This window comes from Anguilla rostrata, chromosome 7 (genome assembly GCF_018555375.3).
Source record: "Anguilla rostrata isolate EN2019 chromosome 7, ASM1855537v3, whole genome shotgun sequence".
Lineage (NCBI taxonomy): Eukaryota > Metazoa > Chordata > Actinopteri > Anguilliformes > Anguillidae > Anguilla > Anguilla rostrata.
Genome location: NC_057939.1, coordinates 44509069 through 44528331, shown reverse-complemented (window position 1 = coordinate 44528331; position 19263 = coordinate 44509069). Strand labels below are relative to the sequence as shown.

General features: G+C 42.7%; 1 protein-coding gene across 1 annotated transcript in view; it reads right to left on the bottom strand.

Annotated features, from left to right (window-relative positions):
- Window positions 1–19263, bottom strand: part of LOC135259814 (rap guanine nucleotide exchange factor 2-like) — a 93286-nt gene extending 74023 nt beyond the window's left edge. The window contains 1 exon segment of the mRNA XM_064344576.1: window positions 18608–19263. Coding sequence (XP_064200646.1) covers window positions 18608–18676 — 69 coding nt within the window. The 5' untranslated portion in view covers window positions 18677–19263.

The following is a 19263-nucleotide window of genomic DNA, read 5'->3' as shown; positions in this document are numbered from 1 at the left end:
AATAATGCTAAATCAGACAAAATACATCGAAACCCAACGGCTTAGCGCATTCAAATGAATGGAGGAAGTGTAAAATAATATACATAACATACAAACACCACAGGTTTGGGGATGAAATACTACTTGTTTATGGTGAGTGTAAATTCATAAGGAAATCATACACAATAAATATTTAATGTGTTATGTACTAATATAAAATGCACGGGAAGAAGGCTTTTAGGGTTTCAGGCATTTGTTTATTTTGCATTCAGGGCTGAGGTTGCACAATGTATAAAATGGAAAATCTATTGTTTTGGGCTTTGTGTCTCTCTTTGTCCCTGGCCATCCAACATTAATTCTGAAGAGCGACTTTGAGGGAAGGGCACATGAAATTGTTCCCACAGTCATAAAGCAGAAGCCCATGTAATTATTCTGTCTGTGTGCGTGTGTGTGGGAAGGGGGGGGGGGAGGGGGGTGGGGGGGGTGAGGCGTAAGGGAATGGCGCTGCTATATTGGACCACGAGTAGCAGGAACACGCCGTTTCAGGAACGGGAGGGGTCCCTCTCAGGAGGGGGGGGGGGGGCTGTTTCTCCTGAACCTAATCCAATTTTCCCATTTTTCCCTGAGCAGCTGAGCTCCTTTACTCCGCCCAGTTTCTGGCCTCGCTGAAGGGAGGCGCTTCCTTCCTGTGCCCCTGCGCTTTTTTTCGACAACCGCTAATTTCTCTCAGCGGTGGCGTCGTGACGCCCCGGCGGTGGCGGGAGGTTGGGGGGAGTGGGGGGGGGGGCGGGTTCGCAGCGGGCCGCTGCAGTGCCAGGGACCGCCCGCGTTCGGCGGGAACCAAACGCGGTCGGCCCTGTCCCCCTTCCCCTCTGCTCCAAGGGGCCCCCCCGAAGCACCGCGGTACAGAGTTTGGGTTTGGAATAAGAAACGTGAGGGATGTTTTTACCTCCGGGCTCAGAACGGCACGTCTGTGCCTGCCTGTGCGTGTATCGAACGGGAACGGTCCTACCAGGGTCGCTCAAAGGGGCGAGGGCGTGCGGTCGCCAGCTGCGCGGTCGCCGGCGGTGCTCGTTCACGAGGCGGTCGCTATCGGCGCCGCGGGAGACCGCTCTGCCCGGCGAAACTTGGCAGCGAGGAGGAGGACGCTCCAGCAGCGGATGATGAACGGGGAGGGGGTGAATGAAGGAGGAAGGGGGTTCAGAGAATCACAGTGCGAAACGCGCGAAGCCGGGGTTGGTGAGAGAGCGCGAGGGAGGGCGCAGCAGGCGAGACTGCCCACTCGCTGATTACGAGCGCAGCTGGCCCGTTTGTTCTGCTGAAGCAAACACATTTTGTCTGTTTTTTCAAAACTGGTTTCCTTTCGGTGGGAACACAGAGCAACATAAACACAGGCCTGCTCTTTGTCCCCTGGGCCGCCATCCTCTAGACCAGGGGCTGCCCAACCCTGTTCCTGGAGATCTCCCGTCCTGTAGGCTTTCACTACACCGCACACCTCATTCAACAACAAGGGAAATCTTTTCTGCATACAATGCATACAATGACATTCTTGAGAATCGTGCACATCCAACTTTGTGGCAACAGTTTTGGGAAGGCCCTTTCCTGTTTCACCATGACAATGTCCGAATGCACAAACCAAGGTCTACAAACAAATAGTTTGCTGAGTTCAGTGGGGAAGAATAAGACTGGCCTCTATGGAGCCCTGACCTCTACCCAACTGAAGAACTTTTGGATGAATCTGAATGCCGACGGCGAGCCAAGCCATATGCCCAATATCGGTGCCCAACCTCACTAATGCTCTTGTGGCTGAATGGAAGTGAATCCCGGCAGCCATGTTCCAAAATCTACTGAAAAGCCCTCCCAGAGTGGAGGCTGTTACAGGGGGGTCCAACTCTATATTAATGCCCATGGTTTTGAAATAAGATGTTCAACAAGTGCATATGGATGTGATGTTCAAGTGTCCACATACTTGGAAATCTGTAGCCTACTAATGTACACACTGCTAATTTCAGTCACCATATTACATTACATTACAGGCATTTAGCAGACGCTCTTATCCAGAGCGACGTACAACAAGTGCATGTATGTACCACCAACATGTATGTACACTATACTAAATACAAACGGCTGCCCAAAACAAAAACAGTAAAGTCCAACCATATTGCGAGAACTAAATTATCATTCCACCATGCAAAGCACCATTAGCCGATATACACATGGTTTAATCTACCCCTTGCCATTATAAAATTATGTATTCAAATTGTTTTCGCCTCAAGACCACGCGTAACAATACATTGACATTAGAAATGTTTAGCTAGTGAAGTTCAGTCACAAGATTTATGAAGCTCAACTTCCAAGTTCAAGTCTATGCTCATCTAACTTTTATTGGGAGAGAGAAAAATCAGGTCAGTAAACTCATCAAAATGTGTGCAGATCAATACTATGTTCAATGTAAGTGGGTCGGCTTTTTTCGAAGACAGCTCCGCCTGACTGGAAAGCATCAAACACACATAGCCCATGCTGTGAACAGAAGGAGCTAAAACTTTGGTTTGAGGGAAAAGCTTCCCATGCCACTGGAGAGCGCAAGACAGAATTGGGAAAATAGCAGCTGTTTATCTCTAGCTGAGTCCACACATTTAAGCTAAACACAGTCACCTACCCAACAAAGGAGTCCTGCAATTGCCCTGGAAATCAGCCAGCTTTTGTTTTACCTTGTAAAATATTTACAAATGCAGTCGGCTTCTCTATCTGCAGGTAGTCTTAACAACAAATGAGTCACCATTCGGCCCTTATGTCTAAAAGGTAATACGTTCAGTTGGACATTGTTTTCATCTGAAGCCATAACCAGCTGTCATAAGCACACATACTCCTGCACATAGCCTACATCTACAGTGAATGGGAAAGTCTCGTAGAAGTCTTTCTCTACAAATCCTTCAACTCCACCTGAGTTGCTGGTCAGTCAAATCTTTTGATTACCTACACATTACCTATCCATTTGAAGTATGGATGTTAGGTTCATCCAACCAAATGCTTCAGCCACAGGTGCCTTTCTTTGCAGAAAGCAGAATTTTTCAGGACGAGGAGTAGCCTATCATTTTCTGAGGGGTGTTCACTTTAACAGCAAAGAAAGAGGCAGTGTATGCGAGAGGGGAGCGAGACTTGACTGCCGGGCTCTGTGCTTTGCGCCTGACCTGTCAGTTGAAATAAACGGGGAGGCTCTCTTCAGCTCTTTGCCAATTTAACGCATGGGATTCCTGCAAAAGAGGACCAGTTCTCACGCTGAAAACGCTCAAAATGAGCCTCTGCCAGAGTTTCAGGTGAACGTCAAGACAATAAGAAAAATCATCCTGCAGAACGCCGTGCAGACTTTTTAAATTAGAGCCCAACCGATATTGGATTTTTGAAGCCGACATGATATCAATTTCAGAGGGAAGGCAGCTGGTATAGTGAATTTTTGGACTGTAGGAAATGAAAATATAACTTTCGGTGGAGATTGTGCAACAATTTTGCACTATGATGATGCAAAGGTGTTCATAAGTCTTTTTTCTTCAACAAATAACTTGTTAATTGAAAAATAATCTGCTATTAAAATTATGTCAACCACTCTTACATTGAATATCGTGACCCAGGTAAACATCAGTGTGTTGAACGTCAATCAGTTACTGGCTATCAATACTGAGAGTCAATCAGCGACGCAATATAGGCTAAAACAAGAAGCATACCAGATTGAACACACCCAACACCAACTGCCCCTGACCACCACATGCAACCAAACAATTCCACTTACAGCCCCTAACCAGTCAAGACACCAGTCTACTCAATAGGTGATGACTGCAACACAGCTCTTAATATGCTCCTTCAGATGCAATAAGAAACCTGAAGCAAGAAATCTGAAGAAGGATCAGTAAGCAGCCTTGTGTATACTTCAATACAGAGGTCTAAATGATGCAAAGATGGGCTAAAATTGTAGAATGTAATTAGTTCAATTAGTTTATGTGTGGCGTGATAAGTATGCTGTAAACAAGCACTCTTCATGTATGAATATGAGGGAACTCATCATGGTAAATGGATTAGCCAATGAGTTTAATGTACTATATGTGCAAAAGCACACACTTAAAAGTTAAGTGGTGAGGTGGTCACTCGTGGAGATGACTACTAGAGAATTATGTTAAACATAGAGAAAGAGCCTTGCTTCAAATGCAAAGCCTGTGGGACAGTTTCAGTTCCATACCTCAGGTGTCTTGGGTGAGCATTCCAAAGTATTGATACATTGAACTTTTTTTTTTTTTTTTTTTTTACATTAACATGCCAAAAAAAAATACAGGAGAGACTGAAGGAAATTAAACATTCAATTCTGGATACCAGAACATGAACTAAGCCTAGAGCAGCCAAGCATCCACATAAAACCTATGAATACCTAAAAATAATCAAATGATCACGCACAGGATCCAATGGACATTCAGCAGACGTTCACTTAAAAGGAGCAAGACTGAATGCAGGGCTTTGTCATAAAGCCCCCTGATACAAATCAACATCACCACGCACCAGCAGCTCAGCCCGAAGCCGTTAAGAATCTCCAGAATCAGCGTTAGTGTTTGCATTCCGCGCACGGACGCAGTGTCATGCCTGTCCTGCATGCCCGCACTTTCCCAAAGGGCGTGACCCCACCCCACAGCGTGTGCTTAATATATTTGTCTTCTCGAAGACTTCGACTTTAGCATCAGGACATCTGACCAATCAGGCCGAAAGATCATAGGCCTAATTTGCATGATTATTTTATACATGAGCCTAACCCAAAAAAAGAGTTGAAAGATTAAATTTAACCAGCTGGAAAAATAATATTTCTTAACTCTGTTATAAAGATTTGTCGTAAACACCCTACTGTATCATAAATATGAATCTTTTAAATTTATTGTAACTATCATAATCTGGAATGTCAAGATTATATTCTTTTAACAAAAAAAAAGTGTGGGAACACTGTATTTCACCAGAAACACGTTATGGCATGAAGCAAATCCATTTTTGCATGCAAATAGTGAAGTATTGACCCCCTAAAATAGTTTCTTCCTCTGAGTCTGGCTGCAAGCTGTGCTTCCATTTCCAAGATACTTTAGCTCAACACTGCAGAGCTAAAATTCACGCCAAGAACAAAAGCAGGAAGGCGGTCCACAGAGGTTTACAATCTTAATGTCTGAACAGTTAAACTTCATCTTAAGTGAATCTGATACTCAATTCGATAATCTTCAAATGTTCTACCATGGCTAAGTGACTCGGATGGGTTGGAAGCTAATGGCAGCTACGGCCAGGACACACTTACTGCGATGTGATCCTTGGTGTGCATCACAGCAAATGAAGAATATCACAGAAAGACCTAAAGGATTTATAACGGTTCTATAAAAAAAAGAAAAAAAAGAAAATAAATAAATACTAATTATAATAATAATAATGTTTTAAAATAAAAATAGTTCTTCGATATCAAATATTATACCAATAAACCTCCATGGTTCCACCATTTTCTTGCTTGCTAAACACTACCGTAAGTTTGGGCTTACTTCTAAAATGGTCAGATTAATTGTGATCTTTTAGCAGAAAAGTTCTTGCTTATTGCAAGATATAGGCCTAAATATTACATGACATGGCAACAATCAAACCAGCTGACAGATGTGCTTTCTGGGCTCAGGCAGTAACGAGCCAGGCTTGGGTAACAGATAGCAGACGCGGCGAGGCACGCTCTCTCTCTCTCTGAAGTCCCCCGCAGGGTCTGCCCGAGTTCTGAGGGCCGTGTCGGAGGGGGCGCGACCTTTGACACCACGATCAGTCCGAGGGGGCGGGGTGCAGATATACACAGCTCTCGGGGTCAGGCTTCGCACAGCTTATCTAACGCAAGCCCTCTGGTTATCCTCCTGAGCGACTGGAGCCAATCCCGAGTTCCAGAGAGCCGCTTTTGAAAATGCACACAGAGGAGTTCCTCAGCACCGCATGAATAATTCAGCAATTCTGTCATCGTTGCCGTCGACAACGGTTTTCCGCGGAAACCAAGATGAGGCTCCCTGATGTGCTTCATATCCCATTCCAACTGATCTCAATGAGTGCGGGCTATTCATCCGCCACCGTGCAAGAGTAAAAGCTGTCCTCCGTAATTCAGGTAAATTACCCATAAGCGGCCTTGTTCTTTGGCCTTGTTCAACCACGGCCGTACCTGTGTGTTGAAAACAGAAGCAGCAGCACTGACAGCCAGGCTTGTATCTAGGAGCACAGTCCACAGTGTTCTGTATCACGGCTGACTTAGGCTGGGTAAAAGCAGGCAACGCGGTATTAGGTCACAGCCTGAGGCCGACTGGGGCTATAGGCCACCGAAAAGTGAACCACAACGCAGGTACAGTAACTACCCAACACTGTTTCTGAACACTGTGACCACAGGGCTTGATAACGGCACCGACAAGAGATCAAACGACAAGAGCTCTGCGTCGGTGCTGACAGAAGCTGGGCCTTTAAGCCAAGACCACAGCACAGAGAACACCATTGATGGAGGCTGCGAAGAGCCAAACAGCAGTTCTGGATATGTGACACTTGAAGAATGTTGGAACAAAAAGTACATCAAATAACAAGCATCACTTTTATAGTTTATTTTTATTCTAAGGCAACGTTAATGCAACTTTGAGAAAGCAATTCTAAATAAAATGAATTTTTGTCCCACTGCCGAAGTACATAAAAACGCTTACACTTTGATGGTTGTATAGGCTATTTCTGGAATGAAGAATTTTTTCTATGGCCTTAGTGCTGTACATTTTCCCAGGCTAAACGCACAAACCTTTAGAATTCAAAGCACCAATGTTCTGGGCACATCCTCGTTTTAAAAATAGGGAAAGTGGTACACAAATCGAATAAAATTAAAATATACAGGCTATATATTACAGACCCAAAACGCAGAACATAAGCCACTAGGAAACACCTGGAAATCATAGTGGAATAATGTCATATGGGCAGAGAATTATTACTAACAGATGTTTGTTAGGTTCCTTTGAAAAAGATTTATGAAATGTAGCCGGTGCCTCTGTTTCTTAACTGATATGTGAGACTGAAAAGGGCTGTAAAATGATAGCAGATATGCTTGTGTGCATGTGCATATGCGAATGTGTATGTGTGTGCATATGTGTGTCAATCATACATAAACATAGAGAGAAAAATATTAAATTCCTTATGAGTAATACAATTTATTGACTTGGCAGAAAGCTTCATCCACGAGGACAATTTTATTCTTGATTTTTTCATAATGTTATTCACAGAAGAACACTTATTTAAATAATAAAGATTTAGTGCCTCCTCGCTCAAAGGAGCAATAGCAGTCCCCTACAGGGATGTGAACCTGCAACCTCTCGGTTACAACCTTTCGGTTTTACGTTCAAAGGGGATCCCTAGCTCAAAGCCGCAGCTGCACGGGGCCTCCTGGCCTCACGTTACGCCGCGCTATCGCTCCGAAGCGGCTGCGGAGCAGACTTTTGGCTACGCTCGCCAGAGCGTGGACAGGTGATTGGCCGATGAGTAAGATCTATCATTTCAAAAATCCTCACTGGAGAGCCCAGCCACGCATTGCTGCCAGGGAAGGCACCTCCCGCTAAAGCATTAGCCTTCACTCGCAGATGCTTTCAGTCTATTAGACGAAGCACACATGCAGAAATGCAGCATCCCAAGGGACGACTACAATGACATCATTTAATTTGACCAGATACAGAGGTCAATAACTGCTCTAATTCACATAAATCTCCAGAACAATATCACTGATAATACTAATACTATATTTAAAATATATAAATAAATAAAACTCTGCTCCCCAGAAGAAACATGGATCTCTAAAATAGGTCAAGTGGAGGGGTGGATGTGTCTTGCTTCCTTTGGTAGTCTCAGGCAAAGTCATGCTCTGAAGGAGTCACAGTTCACACTAGCTTGCACAAGTATTGTGCACTCGGCTAAATTTCAGTGAACTGGATGAGCTATCGCTTCTGTTAGCGGCTGTGGAGGTGGCCTACCTTCGCGCAGTTGAAGAAGGTTTAAGGTAATTTCTTGAGCAACAAAATTAACCACTGACCTATAACTTAGCTGCAAACCTTCAAATAAAGCGATTTTTAGAGTCTTGAATTACTAGCCTTCGAGAGAAAACAAAGACCTACAGTAGAAAAGTAGAACACGGTAGACAGTAAGATTAATTCTACATAGCTCGCCACTCCAGCTGAGACACAAACACTCCCGACCACACGACTCTACTTTATATTTGGTGTTCTCTTTGTACTTCTAGCTGCCTGCAAAATCCCCAACCCTCATAATGTGCGAAATGAAAGGCTTGCTTGACTTCCAGCAGAGAAAAATCTTTTTTAATTTATGTTATTTCCATAGCCAGTTTGATTCATCCATCACTTAAGAGATAAAAAAGAACCCACAGTAGATGCCAGGAAATCTGTTATTAATTTATGCATCCTGATATACATAGGCTACAATCCTTATGTAAGACACTATTCTGATTTACATTGGGCCAGTCACCAAGTAAAGGGAGAAGGATTCATCTAAAGATCATCAGAGCAACGACAGCTCTGAAGTTCAAACTTCCTTGTAGAATGCTTGGCATGCATGCAATGCATGACTGACTGTGACAGAAAAGTAGGCTATGTCAGGCTTTTTTTCGATGGATGTAAACCATGATACCTCCTGTGAGATATCTATGCTGCCTGTAAGCAGACACCAATATATAACCTACTGTCTGTTTGGATGCCAACATATAATTTTGTGGGTAACCAACATATGGGTATCCATTGTGGATAAAGCCATGCACCAAACGTATTCTAAAATGGAGAGCAGGGGAGAGCTTCAGATTGTATTGTACATGTGCCAGGTTTGAAATCAACATTAGTGTCAAAATACTACAAAACAAAAACAAACAAAAAAAAACGATAGAAAATAACAAAGAATCATACAAGACGAAGAACATTATTACTGCCATTAGTTTGGCACCCTCATGTGTCCAAAGGGTACTCGTCTACACTTTTATACAGCTTACGGTACACCTGAGCTAGTCAATCTAGAGCAGGGATATCAAACTGAATCTCGTGGGTTTTTGTTTTTTCTTTTCAATCAGCTGGCAGTTCCTTGAGAACAGGGTATGTGGATTCTTAGCCAATCAATGAAAACGAACACTTGTGCTGAGAACACCCCAAAAACCAGCAAACACTGTGACCCTCCAAGACAGGAGTTTGACACCAGTGATCTAGAGAATCGTTAATTCTATCCTATTACTTTGGTTATTGGACCAATATGTTTTCCAAGTGCACATAGGTGACAACATCCTCAGGGTATTTAATACAGGCTAACGTTAAGGATAATAGGGTACTCCCTATGTATTCCCCTATTTTATTCATAAAGAGAAACCAGCTGGAATCTGTCCACCACAGCTTAGATATGCATGTTCCTGGGCAGAATGCCAGGATTTAGACATAACAACCCTCATGATAGTACAAGCAGCTCAGTCACCGCATGCTAGAGCAGACAAAGCTAGAGGAACTTCAGCCATCCATTGTAGACTTGAAATAGAATGATAATAACTTTGCATGTTCACTAATCACTGTACAAGGTGTGAAATTTGGTCAAGGCCACTGGTACGGCTTTCAAGGGATGCCAACATTTCCCACAACCCTGTTGGAGTGACCGAATAGATGGCCAACATCTTTTTCTTTCTGTAAACTCTCATTCCTAGGGCTGGTCGAGGAAAAAAAAAATCATTAAATTCGGTACTCGCTGCATCAAGCACAATGGGATACAAAAGGCCAATAACGATGTCGACGATGACGAGGATAGTGAACAAAGCGCTTCAGGCTCGTAAAACAGGCAGAGCCTTCGGCAGAGGAAGACGAGCAGAGTTCAATCCGGGGCAAGCCCAGCACGCAGGCGACGGGGGAAATGAGGTCAGCCTTAAAGAGCGATTAGAAACAGGGACGGGAGACTGCGAAGAAAGCGAGGCTTGTTAATGCTAATGACAGCCTACGTTTGCGGTACCCGGATGAGGTCTGAACTGAGGACCGAGCCCCATGCACTTACAACCCCACCCCAACCAGCCCGACAAGCTCTAGACAAATTTGAAGAGTAAATCTGATTGGGCTTGATCGCTCAAATGACAAGCCGAGAACACCATGGAGCACAATAGAAATGAATACAGTGCTTATCACAGGAAAGCTGAAGGAGGTACTTGCGACCATGGAACGTGGGGAGCAATACTTTTGCCAGCTGTTGACAACAATGGTGCAAAGCTTTAAGTTTTTGTAGTGCACTGTTATGCTCTACTAGCAAATTAAAACAGTCATGTTTGAGTTTTCACACTTTTTCTTAAAACAATTTTTCCTTCTATTATAGCCTACATGACATTGATACATCTGTCACTTGCACCGCTGCAACAGCACAAGAGTGCCTTCCTTGTTTTTTTCAGAACACTGTGTGTTTTTAAGTGTGATAAAGTATGTTGGTAAAATAGAGGAATAATTTATATTCCAATGTTTGTAAATGATCAGAAGAGGCTAGTCAGCACACAACTTTCCACAAATCCAAACTGGACGTACACGAGACAGACAACACAACTAGAGAGTATCAAAGGCACCAAGTTTATAGGGTTTTCAGGGTTTGTAAAGCTAGCTAACAATGGAGCTTTTCCATGCTATTGAGAGGTACCAACTCTAGAAAAATGAGCCTGGTTCTACCAGGACTCTGGAAATGATCATTGAGACCTTGGATAGCCCTTGTCCATGCCCTTACGGAGAAATCAACGCCTTAGTTTTTAAATTTAAAACAGGTTTGCGTAAACCACTGATCAGCCAATTAATCCGCTTGGTTTAATCCTACATAAGTGCATGGGGTGCAGGAAGTGGTGGGATTATCGGTTCTGCAGGACTAGTGGCTAAAGTGCACACACAAAATGGAGTCCCTAACAGCTTTCACCAAGAAAGACTTATGCCTAACAATGTTCCCAACATAAAGAACACACTGCACCTTAGACTGAAGGCAGAAAAAAGATGCTTTGTGCACTACACTGAACAACAAGAAAACTAAATCCCTACACATGTGCTGTGCCATTTATCTCTGCGATAAAAAAAAAGTCAAAAAGTAATCCGGACACTTGAAATCCTAGATATTGAGAAGGATTAAGCAGCATCTACTGCAGTGGATAGAGCACTGGATTTTGAGCTTGTGGTTCACGGATGTGAATCTCAGCATAGCACCTCTACTGACGAGATACTGCCGTACACTTGAGAGAAGGCGTTCCACTACAAATCCAACTGTACATCTGCTAGATATAACAGACTCAAATAAAGCAGCACAGCCCAAGTAGCAGTGAATTTAAGTATCCAACTAACTAGGGGGAAAAAAATGAAAATGTAAGCCAATTCTGTTTGGAAGAGCATCTAACATTCTTGCCATTTGAAACGAAACCAAAACTGAAAGAATCCTGGCTCAGGTTTTCTCGTTCTCTCTTTCTTCAGATGAGGACAGCGCATGGCAGAGAAAGCCATGTATGAGTGGGCTTGTGTGCTGGATTCAGCAGATCCTGAGAAGAAAACAGGACCGTTTCTCCCTGTGGCATCACACAATAAATTCAGCAATAGGCCTAAATGAGTCACTGAAGCATTTCCCATGCTCTAGCTTTTTGCCTGACATGTTAGAGTGATTTTATATGACATCAACCAAAATCTATGGCAAGGGTTTTTGAACAAGCATGTTAGTCCGGGGGATGAAAATGAACTGATGCACTCTTCAAAGCTGCCTCAGTGTGCAAGGCACCATTCTCGAATAGATAGATAGGCTCCAATTAGTCCGTGCATAAGCCAAATTAAACTCCAGAAGGCTGTTTCTCTCAGTCACTCGATTTTATCAATTTAGTTCTTAGTACAAATCACCCAGTCTGAAAATAACTTCCATTGGTATGGTTGGAAACACTCCAGTTTAATCAATGTTCAACATTAAGCAGCTCAAAGTCTTTTCAAGGTGACTTTGACTAAAGGTAACTTGGCCACCTTTCAAAGTGACACAAATGCAAGAATCAGTCATTTATAATGTGCCTTCCGTAATTAGCAATGTGATCTTACCTTTGGCAAGAGCAGGTCCATGTAATACATTTCTAACAAAACATGGATCTAATGGCCCTATGAGTGTGAAGATCACAGCAGCACATAGCGTTAACCCTCTATGAGATCTGTTATCTACGCTATGTAGGACTAGATTGTTTCTGTCCTTGTGCTGGGAGATGTTGAAAAGGACAATGAACTTACACTGTCACGAACCGCTTCCCACGGTCAACAAGCAGCAAAAAACTGTAGTACCTTATTCCACAAAGGCATGTGCCTACTGGATATGGTAATCAATTTAACTTTTCAATTTTGTCAATCTGGTCATTACAGCCTCTTCACTTTCTCTTCCTACAGATAGAAACTCTCCAATTAGGCTAACCTGTCTTGACTGCGGGAGGAAACCGGGGTACCTGGTGGAACGCCATGCGGACACAGGGAGAACTCCACACAGAAAGGCCCTCAGCGGGATTAATGCTGTGAGGAGACAGCTCTGCTCACTGCACAACTGTGCCACCCTTGTTAAAGACATCCTTCTGTAAAAAATCGCTTTTCACTCTGCACTGTAAAATAAGGGCAAGTTAAGGGTTCCACAGAAGGTCTCAGAAGGTTCTATAGATCTAGCCTATAGGCTATATCACAGTACACATTCAGAATTCAAAATTCCTATGAGCTAAACAGACTATGTTCTATTCTAGGCATATTCTAGTGTTGATGGGCACCCGGAGGCTTGGTATCAAATCCCAACCAGGCCAGTGTCTGTTGTGGCCAGCTACAAAACATATAGGCTAATTGGCTGTAGTGTGTCACCCAGGGAGGGAGGGCAGTCTGCCAGCACGAGCTACACATCAAGTATCATCCCGACTCATCCGTGGGAGCTTAACTGGGCAAGTGTCAAGTTAAAAGAAGCAGTGGCTTTACATCAAGCAAAATGAATGAGGGCTGCAGCAACAACCATGAAGCAACACAAAGCCAGCATCCCAAACTAGGAGAAAGCGGGTAAATCAATCAATCAAATTTTATTTATATAGCGTATTTTACAACAGTTGTCACAATACGCTTTACAGACAGCCCTAGCCTAAACCCCCACAGGAGCAAGCCTAAGGCAACAGTGGCAAGGAAAAACTCCCTGTGGCAGATGGGGAGAAACCTTGGAAGGAACCAGGCTCAAGGGGGAAACCCATCCTCCTCTGGTCGGCTCAGGGTGCCGACTGGTGACCAGCATGTCAGCCAGTTTATGCAGAAGATATGATAAGTGATGTGGCTCAGATGATGGGTGGGGCCAGGTGGCGGTGATGGGGAACAGCAGGTGGCGGCAGATGTGGGCAGGGTGGAGGCAATGACGAAGGAGGGGCTGGACCGCAGAGGTGGGGGAGACCAGACGACTCTCGAAGCACTCTCGAGGGTTGGGGCAAGAGCCCCGCCGGCAGCGTGGGGAAGAGGGTGGAAACAGCAGTTAGGGGATTTGCAATATACCAGACAGTGAGTAAGTGCCAGTGCTATGTATTGTGGGACGCCGCCAGGAGTAGAATATGGCTGCATATCTACTAGGACAGGGATGGAGAGCCCATGCAGTCATGAGGGGTAGACAACCATACCCGCCTATCAAGAGCCAGCCCATGTAAAGTCGGGTCACAGCTGATTGACAGGTGACAGTAAGGAAAGGATTGCCACCTAGAAAGCTCTATGGCTACAGGCTTCTCGCACCCTGTCTCCAGACTATAACTGATTGTAAGCTTGAGCATAGAGGTGCGTTTTTAATCTAGATTTAAATATTGAGACTGTGTCTGACTCCTTTATAAATAATGGAAGCTGGTTCCACAGTAGTGGGGCCCTGTAGGAGAAAGCCCTACCACCTTTTAGGTTCTTGGAAATTCTTGGGACTACCAAGTAGCCTGCGTCTTGAGATCGGAGTGACCTTGTGGGCTTATAAGGTAGGAGCAGGTTCGATATGTACACAGGTGCACGTCCATGCAGAGCTTTAAAAGTCAGGAGCAAAACCTTGAAGTCTATCCTATACTTAATGGGTAGCCAGTGAAGCGACGCTAGTACTGGTGTAATGTGCTCATACTTCTTAGTTCTGCTCAGGATACGAGCAGCTGCATTCTGCACAAGCTGGAGACTCTTTAACGAGTTATTAGGGCAGCCAGAAAGCAGGGCGTTACAGTAGTCTAACCTAGACGTAACAAATGCATGGATCAATTTTTCAGCATCCTCGACTGACAGGAAATGTCTAATTTTAGCTATGTTGCGCAGCTGAAAGAAGGCAATTCTGGATGTGTTTTTTATATGGGTGTCAAAAGATAGATCAGGATCAATGGTGACACCAAGGTCTTTAACGACCATATTAGGTTCAGCCAAACAACCATCACAGTTTAAGGTGAGAGTAGACAATTTCTCCCTTAATATTTTGGGACCTAAAACCAACATTTCAGTCTTGTCTGAATTTAGGAGCAGAAAATTTGAAAGCATCCAAACCTTAATATCTACAATACAGGCCTCTAACCGTGAAAGCGGCAGTGCTTCGCCAGGTTTCATTGAAATATAAATCTGGGTATCGTCCGCATAACAGTGGAACTCTACGCCATGTCCCCGGATAATATTGCCAAGTGGTAGCATATATAGCGACTAAATTAGGACAGCCCCTCCCCTGCCTGTGACCACACCCCCCTGTCAAGGTATCATGAGGCAGTGTTAATCCCAATGGCATCTTTCTGAGGAGCTGGGATCATAGGGTGGGTCAGCAGGAATGCCACTCCTTCCTGAAAGGGGTGGGGCCATTAGACAAGGTGTTACCCTTGGCTTTTTCCACAGTAGGCCACCAGAAATCCAGGCATACACCCATACAAAGATGGCCCAATCAGCTGAGGTTCTGAACGCGCAACTGGGGTCTGCACTGACAGTCCAGCTTCAGATGTCTGCATCTTCCCCCCACGGGGCTAAGTGTTAGCCTGCCAGGCACCAACAGAGCTGGATTAGCGTCTTAGAAGGCTAAATCCACACTGGTTCCATCAGGGACATGAATGAGAGGCCTTCAGTTAAAAATACTACAGAACAGTTTCACTAATCCACTAAGTGGCCTACCAATTGCATTAGGATAAACACCTTCAGTGGTTGAAGGAGAAGTATTTACAGTTAAGGGCTCAGAAATTTTTTTTTAAATAAACGTGGCTGACTTTCCTATAGGCTAACGTTATTAGAAGACTTCATGAACGACTTCAGAATGTTACAGAATCTTAAGCACTGTTTCGTGCAATACCTGAGGTATGCATGCAATTACATAATAGGCCTAGATCTCAATATTTTCAAACGATTGGCACCAATACACCATTTATTTGTTTAGTGGATTTCATTGCATAAACACTGACTGAATTAATTCCAGTTAACCTACAATACAAAACAGTAGGCTCAGGAAACATGGAATAAAAGTGCTATGGGGATGTCAGAGGTCTTATAAAGGAACACACACTGTTTCAGACTATAACCACAGTGTAATTTAATTCTAGTGCTGAAGTATGCAGTTTAAAAACCAAAACTGGAGTTTGTGTTCATGTTGACCACATTTATTTTCAGAGCATGACCCTCTTCTACACAAACATGTCATCTTTAATTACAGACACATCTAAACACTCTAGTTTGATAGGGTATATCAACAAGCGACAATTATTTTAATGTAGCCTACAGCTACATCCTTCGCTATAGGCTGAATTAAAATGGAACTTTTCTGCCTTAGCTCTTGCAAAGCACTTCACATACTACTATGATTCATGTTAATACTCTGAATTGAATCTTTATGCTTTTACTGGGCATGTGCTTGTAGTACCCTACACTGTAAAGCACATAAAAGGGTAAAGAATGACCCATTTATCTCCTCCAATAAAATGTGACCAGCGTACAAGCCAAGATATTTTCAGGCCCACATAAAGTTCAGATCACTGAGCAATATGGGAGCAAATGGCTTGGTCATATACAACCAAGTCAGTGTAATATAATGCAAATACAATTCCTATTTAGGCTATTTCATGCAATTTATTTTTCTTTTTCAGCAAAATAAATGCGCGAAGAAATGAATTTTAGTTTGAAACTTAGCTGTGTGATTTCTGCAAGATCACAAAATTAGGTAAAGGGATACATTTTGGATAGATAAGGCTGCAAAAATAATTGAGGATGAAACATGAGTTAGTGTTTGAGTTCAGTGCCCTGCCATATTGCCTATACAATTAGCAAAAGTTCAAATGTGGACTAGTAGGTTTGCGCACTAGGGTATAGCGTAAAGGCTACAAGGAATTAACACAAGACTAGGTCGCTGTACAGTACTATAACAACTGTGTTTTCTTAAAAGCTGTGAGAAAGCAAGTATGCCTTTGTTCACTGATGATAACGTATTACTAAAAAAGTCTTAAGATTTTTCAAAAATCCACTCATTCCATTCGCTTACAAAATATTTCTTAAAACAATGAAACCTTTGGGGAAGACACAGGCTATAGCTACTTGAAAGGCAGCTGAACCTTAGAATACACCTTACAATTATACTTCTGTGAAAATGATGACTGCTGCCACCAATTTCTGATTTTCGAAAAAATAAAGTGTCAACAAAAGCAGACCAAGAACTCCCGTTTTGAAATATTGGAATACATTTCAGTCATTCCAGCAGGTAATGTTGATAATGTATGCTTGTTGTATAAAATGTATGTTTTTGCAGAATGTATGAAGCATACTGTTTTTCAGAAGTGATGTAAATTTAAGTTTGCCAATAGTCCTCGATAAACTGAAAACAAAGATGTGTGTATATTTGTGTGTGTGTGTGTGTGTGTGTGTTTTGAACCAATTGTCACAGTTATTTAGGCCTACACCTCAGTCTCAATTTATTCTCAGTATCTAGCCAATTTAAATTGTGAGCAGAGTGCAGAACATAATCACTTTTCTGCACTTTTAATATTTCTGTCTCTTCTAAAATGCTGCACCTTGTCTCAATTTCTTGGAGCAAGGCCACAGATTACCCAAGATAGTACTGGATCTAAACACACCGACTTGGTACTGACACAATTGAGCTAAAAGCAGCAAAGACATTTTGCCAAAGGTATACAGATTTAAAGGACCATTAAACACAATCACAGGGAAATGCAAAAATGAAGACAAAGAGTATTTATTCAGTAATGGATACCATTCAGACTTTCATCTATTAATGCATTGTCCAATGTGAGTGGAATTGGGGGGGGCGGGGGGGGGGGGGGGGTTGGGCTTAAATAGTGATTGCAACAGCAGTTGCTCTCAGTTTCTGCATACTTATAAGTTTGTTAGCACATACTTAGAATTCCTCCAAGGTAACTCTTCTCATTTGCATTTAAGAAATGAATCTGGTTCAATTTACTCTACACTAATGAGAAACTGAACAAACCATTGAAGAAGACAATTAGGCTAAACTCTATTAAGAACAATTATTGGCTTAAATTATTTTATTCTGATTATAACCCTCGTGGGGAAAATAGCTGAACATATCGCTGTTTTGAAGATATACAATCTTAATCTTGTTCCACAGGAGAAAAAGAAAGTAGACACTGTATGGTGCTAGCCTTAGGCTACATCTACATAAAAAAAGAGAATGGTTTCCAAGAGTTGCAATGATTGACACTCAATACATAGACGGCTATTTAACTCTAACACAATTGAAGATTTACATCAGTTTTATGTTTAAAAGCACCTTAACAAATACAAGCATAAAACAATTAGTCTAAGAAGTTACGTCTGTCTGTTTTGAACCCAAATATCGTTCTCATAGCACTTTGAACATGTTGTATTCTGCCACGGCAACATAGTAAATCGGCTCTCTGTCTGCCTTCTAGGCTACAAACAATGAAAAACGGGCCTACCATTAAATCTTGCTCTGAACCAAAAACTAGCATATATTTGCATTAATCGTGCTGTCGCACTGTAGTTATACAGTGTCGTTGCATGGACATGGCCCTCTGGAACTCACTGCATCAGTAGGCTAATTTGGAATTGCTGTTATAGATTACTCCCTGGCCAAAACCAATGAATACATATTTAAACATGAAATGCAATAAGTAGTAAGAGATATCAGACATGCAGAATTACAAGTTGCGTGTAAGGCCTATAGTCTAAAACATCATGTCATATGTTTCTTATGTAATTTTACAATGACAGTACGCTTGTCCCGCTACGATCTATATTTGCAATCTCCAAAATGTGGGAGAACTGACTTCCTGAATTTCCTGGAAATCCATCATGTCAACGGTAACGTTACTCCAAAATCGGATTAGGCAGCCAAAAGTTGACTGAGGCTAACGGCATCGTTCAGCATCATTTTGCATCATCATGAACAATAGCGTTGAAGAGCAAGAAATGAAAACTCTCAAACATCAGTGACTGCAAATAATTAATCAACCTTTTGACAGCATACGGATCTGTTAAAATCGTCATTCTGAAACAAAGAAGAAGAAAAAATAACTACAGCAGTCTTGACTAAAGTTAACTTAGGTATGGTAATTGACGAAACTTGTGTTGCAGACCTGTTGCGTTCTTTCGGCCGGGTCCATCATCACCGCCTGTCTGAAATTGTTATCCACGTAGGACGCCATACTTCTTTGGAGAAAATACAGATCCAGGCGTAAATTCTATCTCCACAGTCCAAATATCAACAAAGAAAATACACCCCTATTGTTGACTCCCAATTCCTTATCGCTTTTAGCAGAATACTTCTACAAGCGGAGGCCAGGATCTGAGCCTCGGGGTTTATTTTCTCTTCAGTTTACAATCCTATAGGAACGTTCCTTAAGATCCACTAAGTTGTTGTCTCTCGTTCAGGCTGCGGGCGGATAAGGACTTACTGACAAATACGGACAAACTAGGCAATAAGTTACATCAGTAAAATAACTATATACAATAACCGCCTTTATTTATTCAAAGGCTGGAAAAAACGTTGCACAGCATAGTCGGGTTTCTTCAGCATTATGCGTTAGGTTACAAGAAATTCTAGTACTCCGTCTAAAAATGGAAAAAAAATAAACGGCATATGGTTTCCCATTCAGGCGATCTGTAACCTACTAAATGTATTAAACTGCAGACATGAAGGAATATCCATTTCTTGTTAATTAAAATAACGATGCGGCCGCCACGGCTTGCTGCTTTGTGCCACCATGGTGACTGATAGAGTGGGAAGCTTATG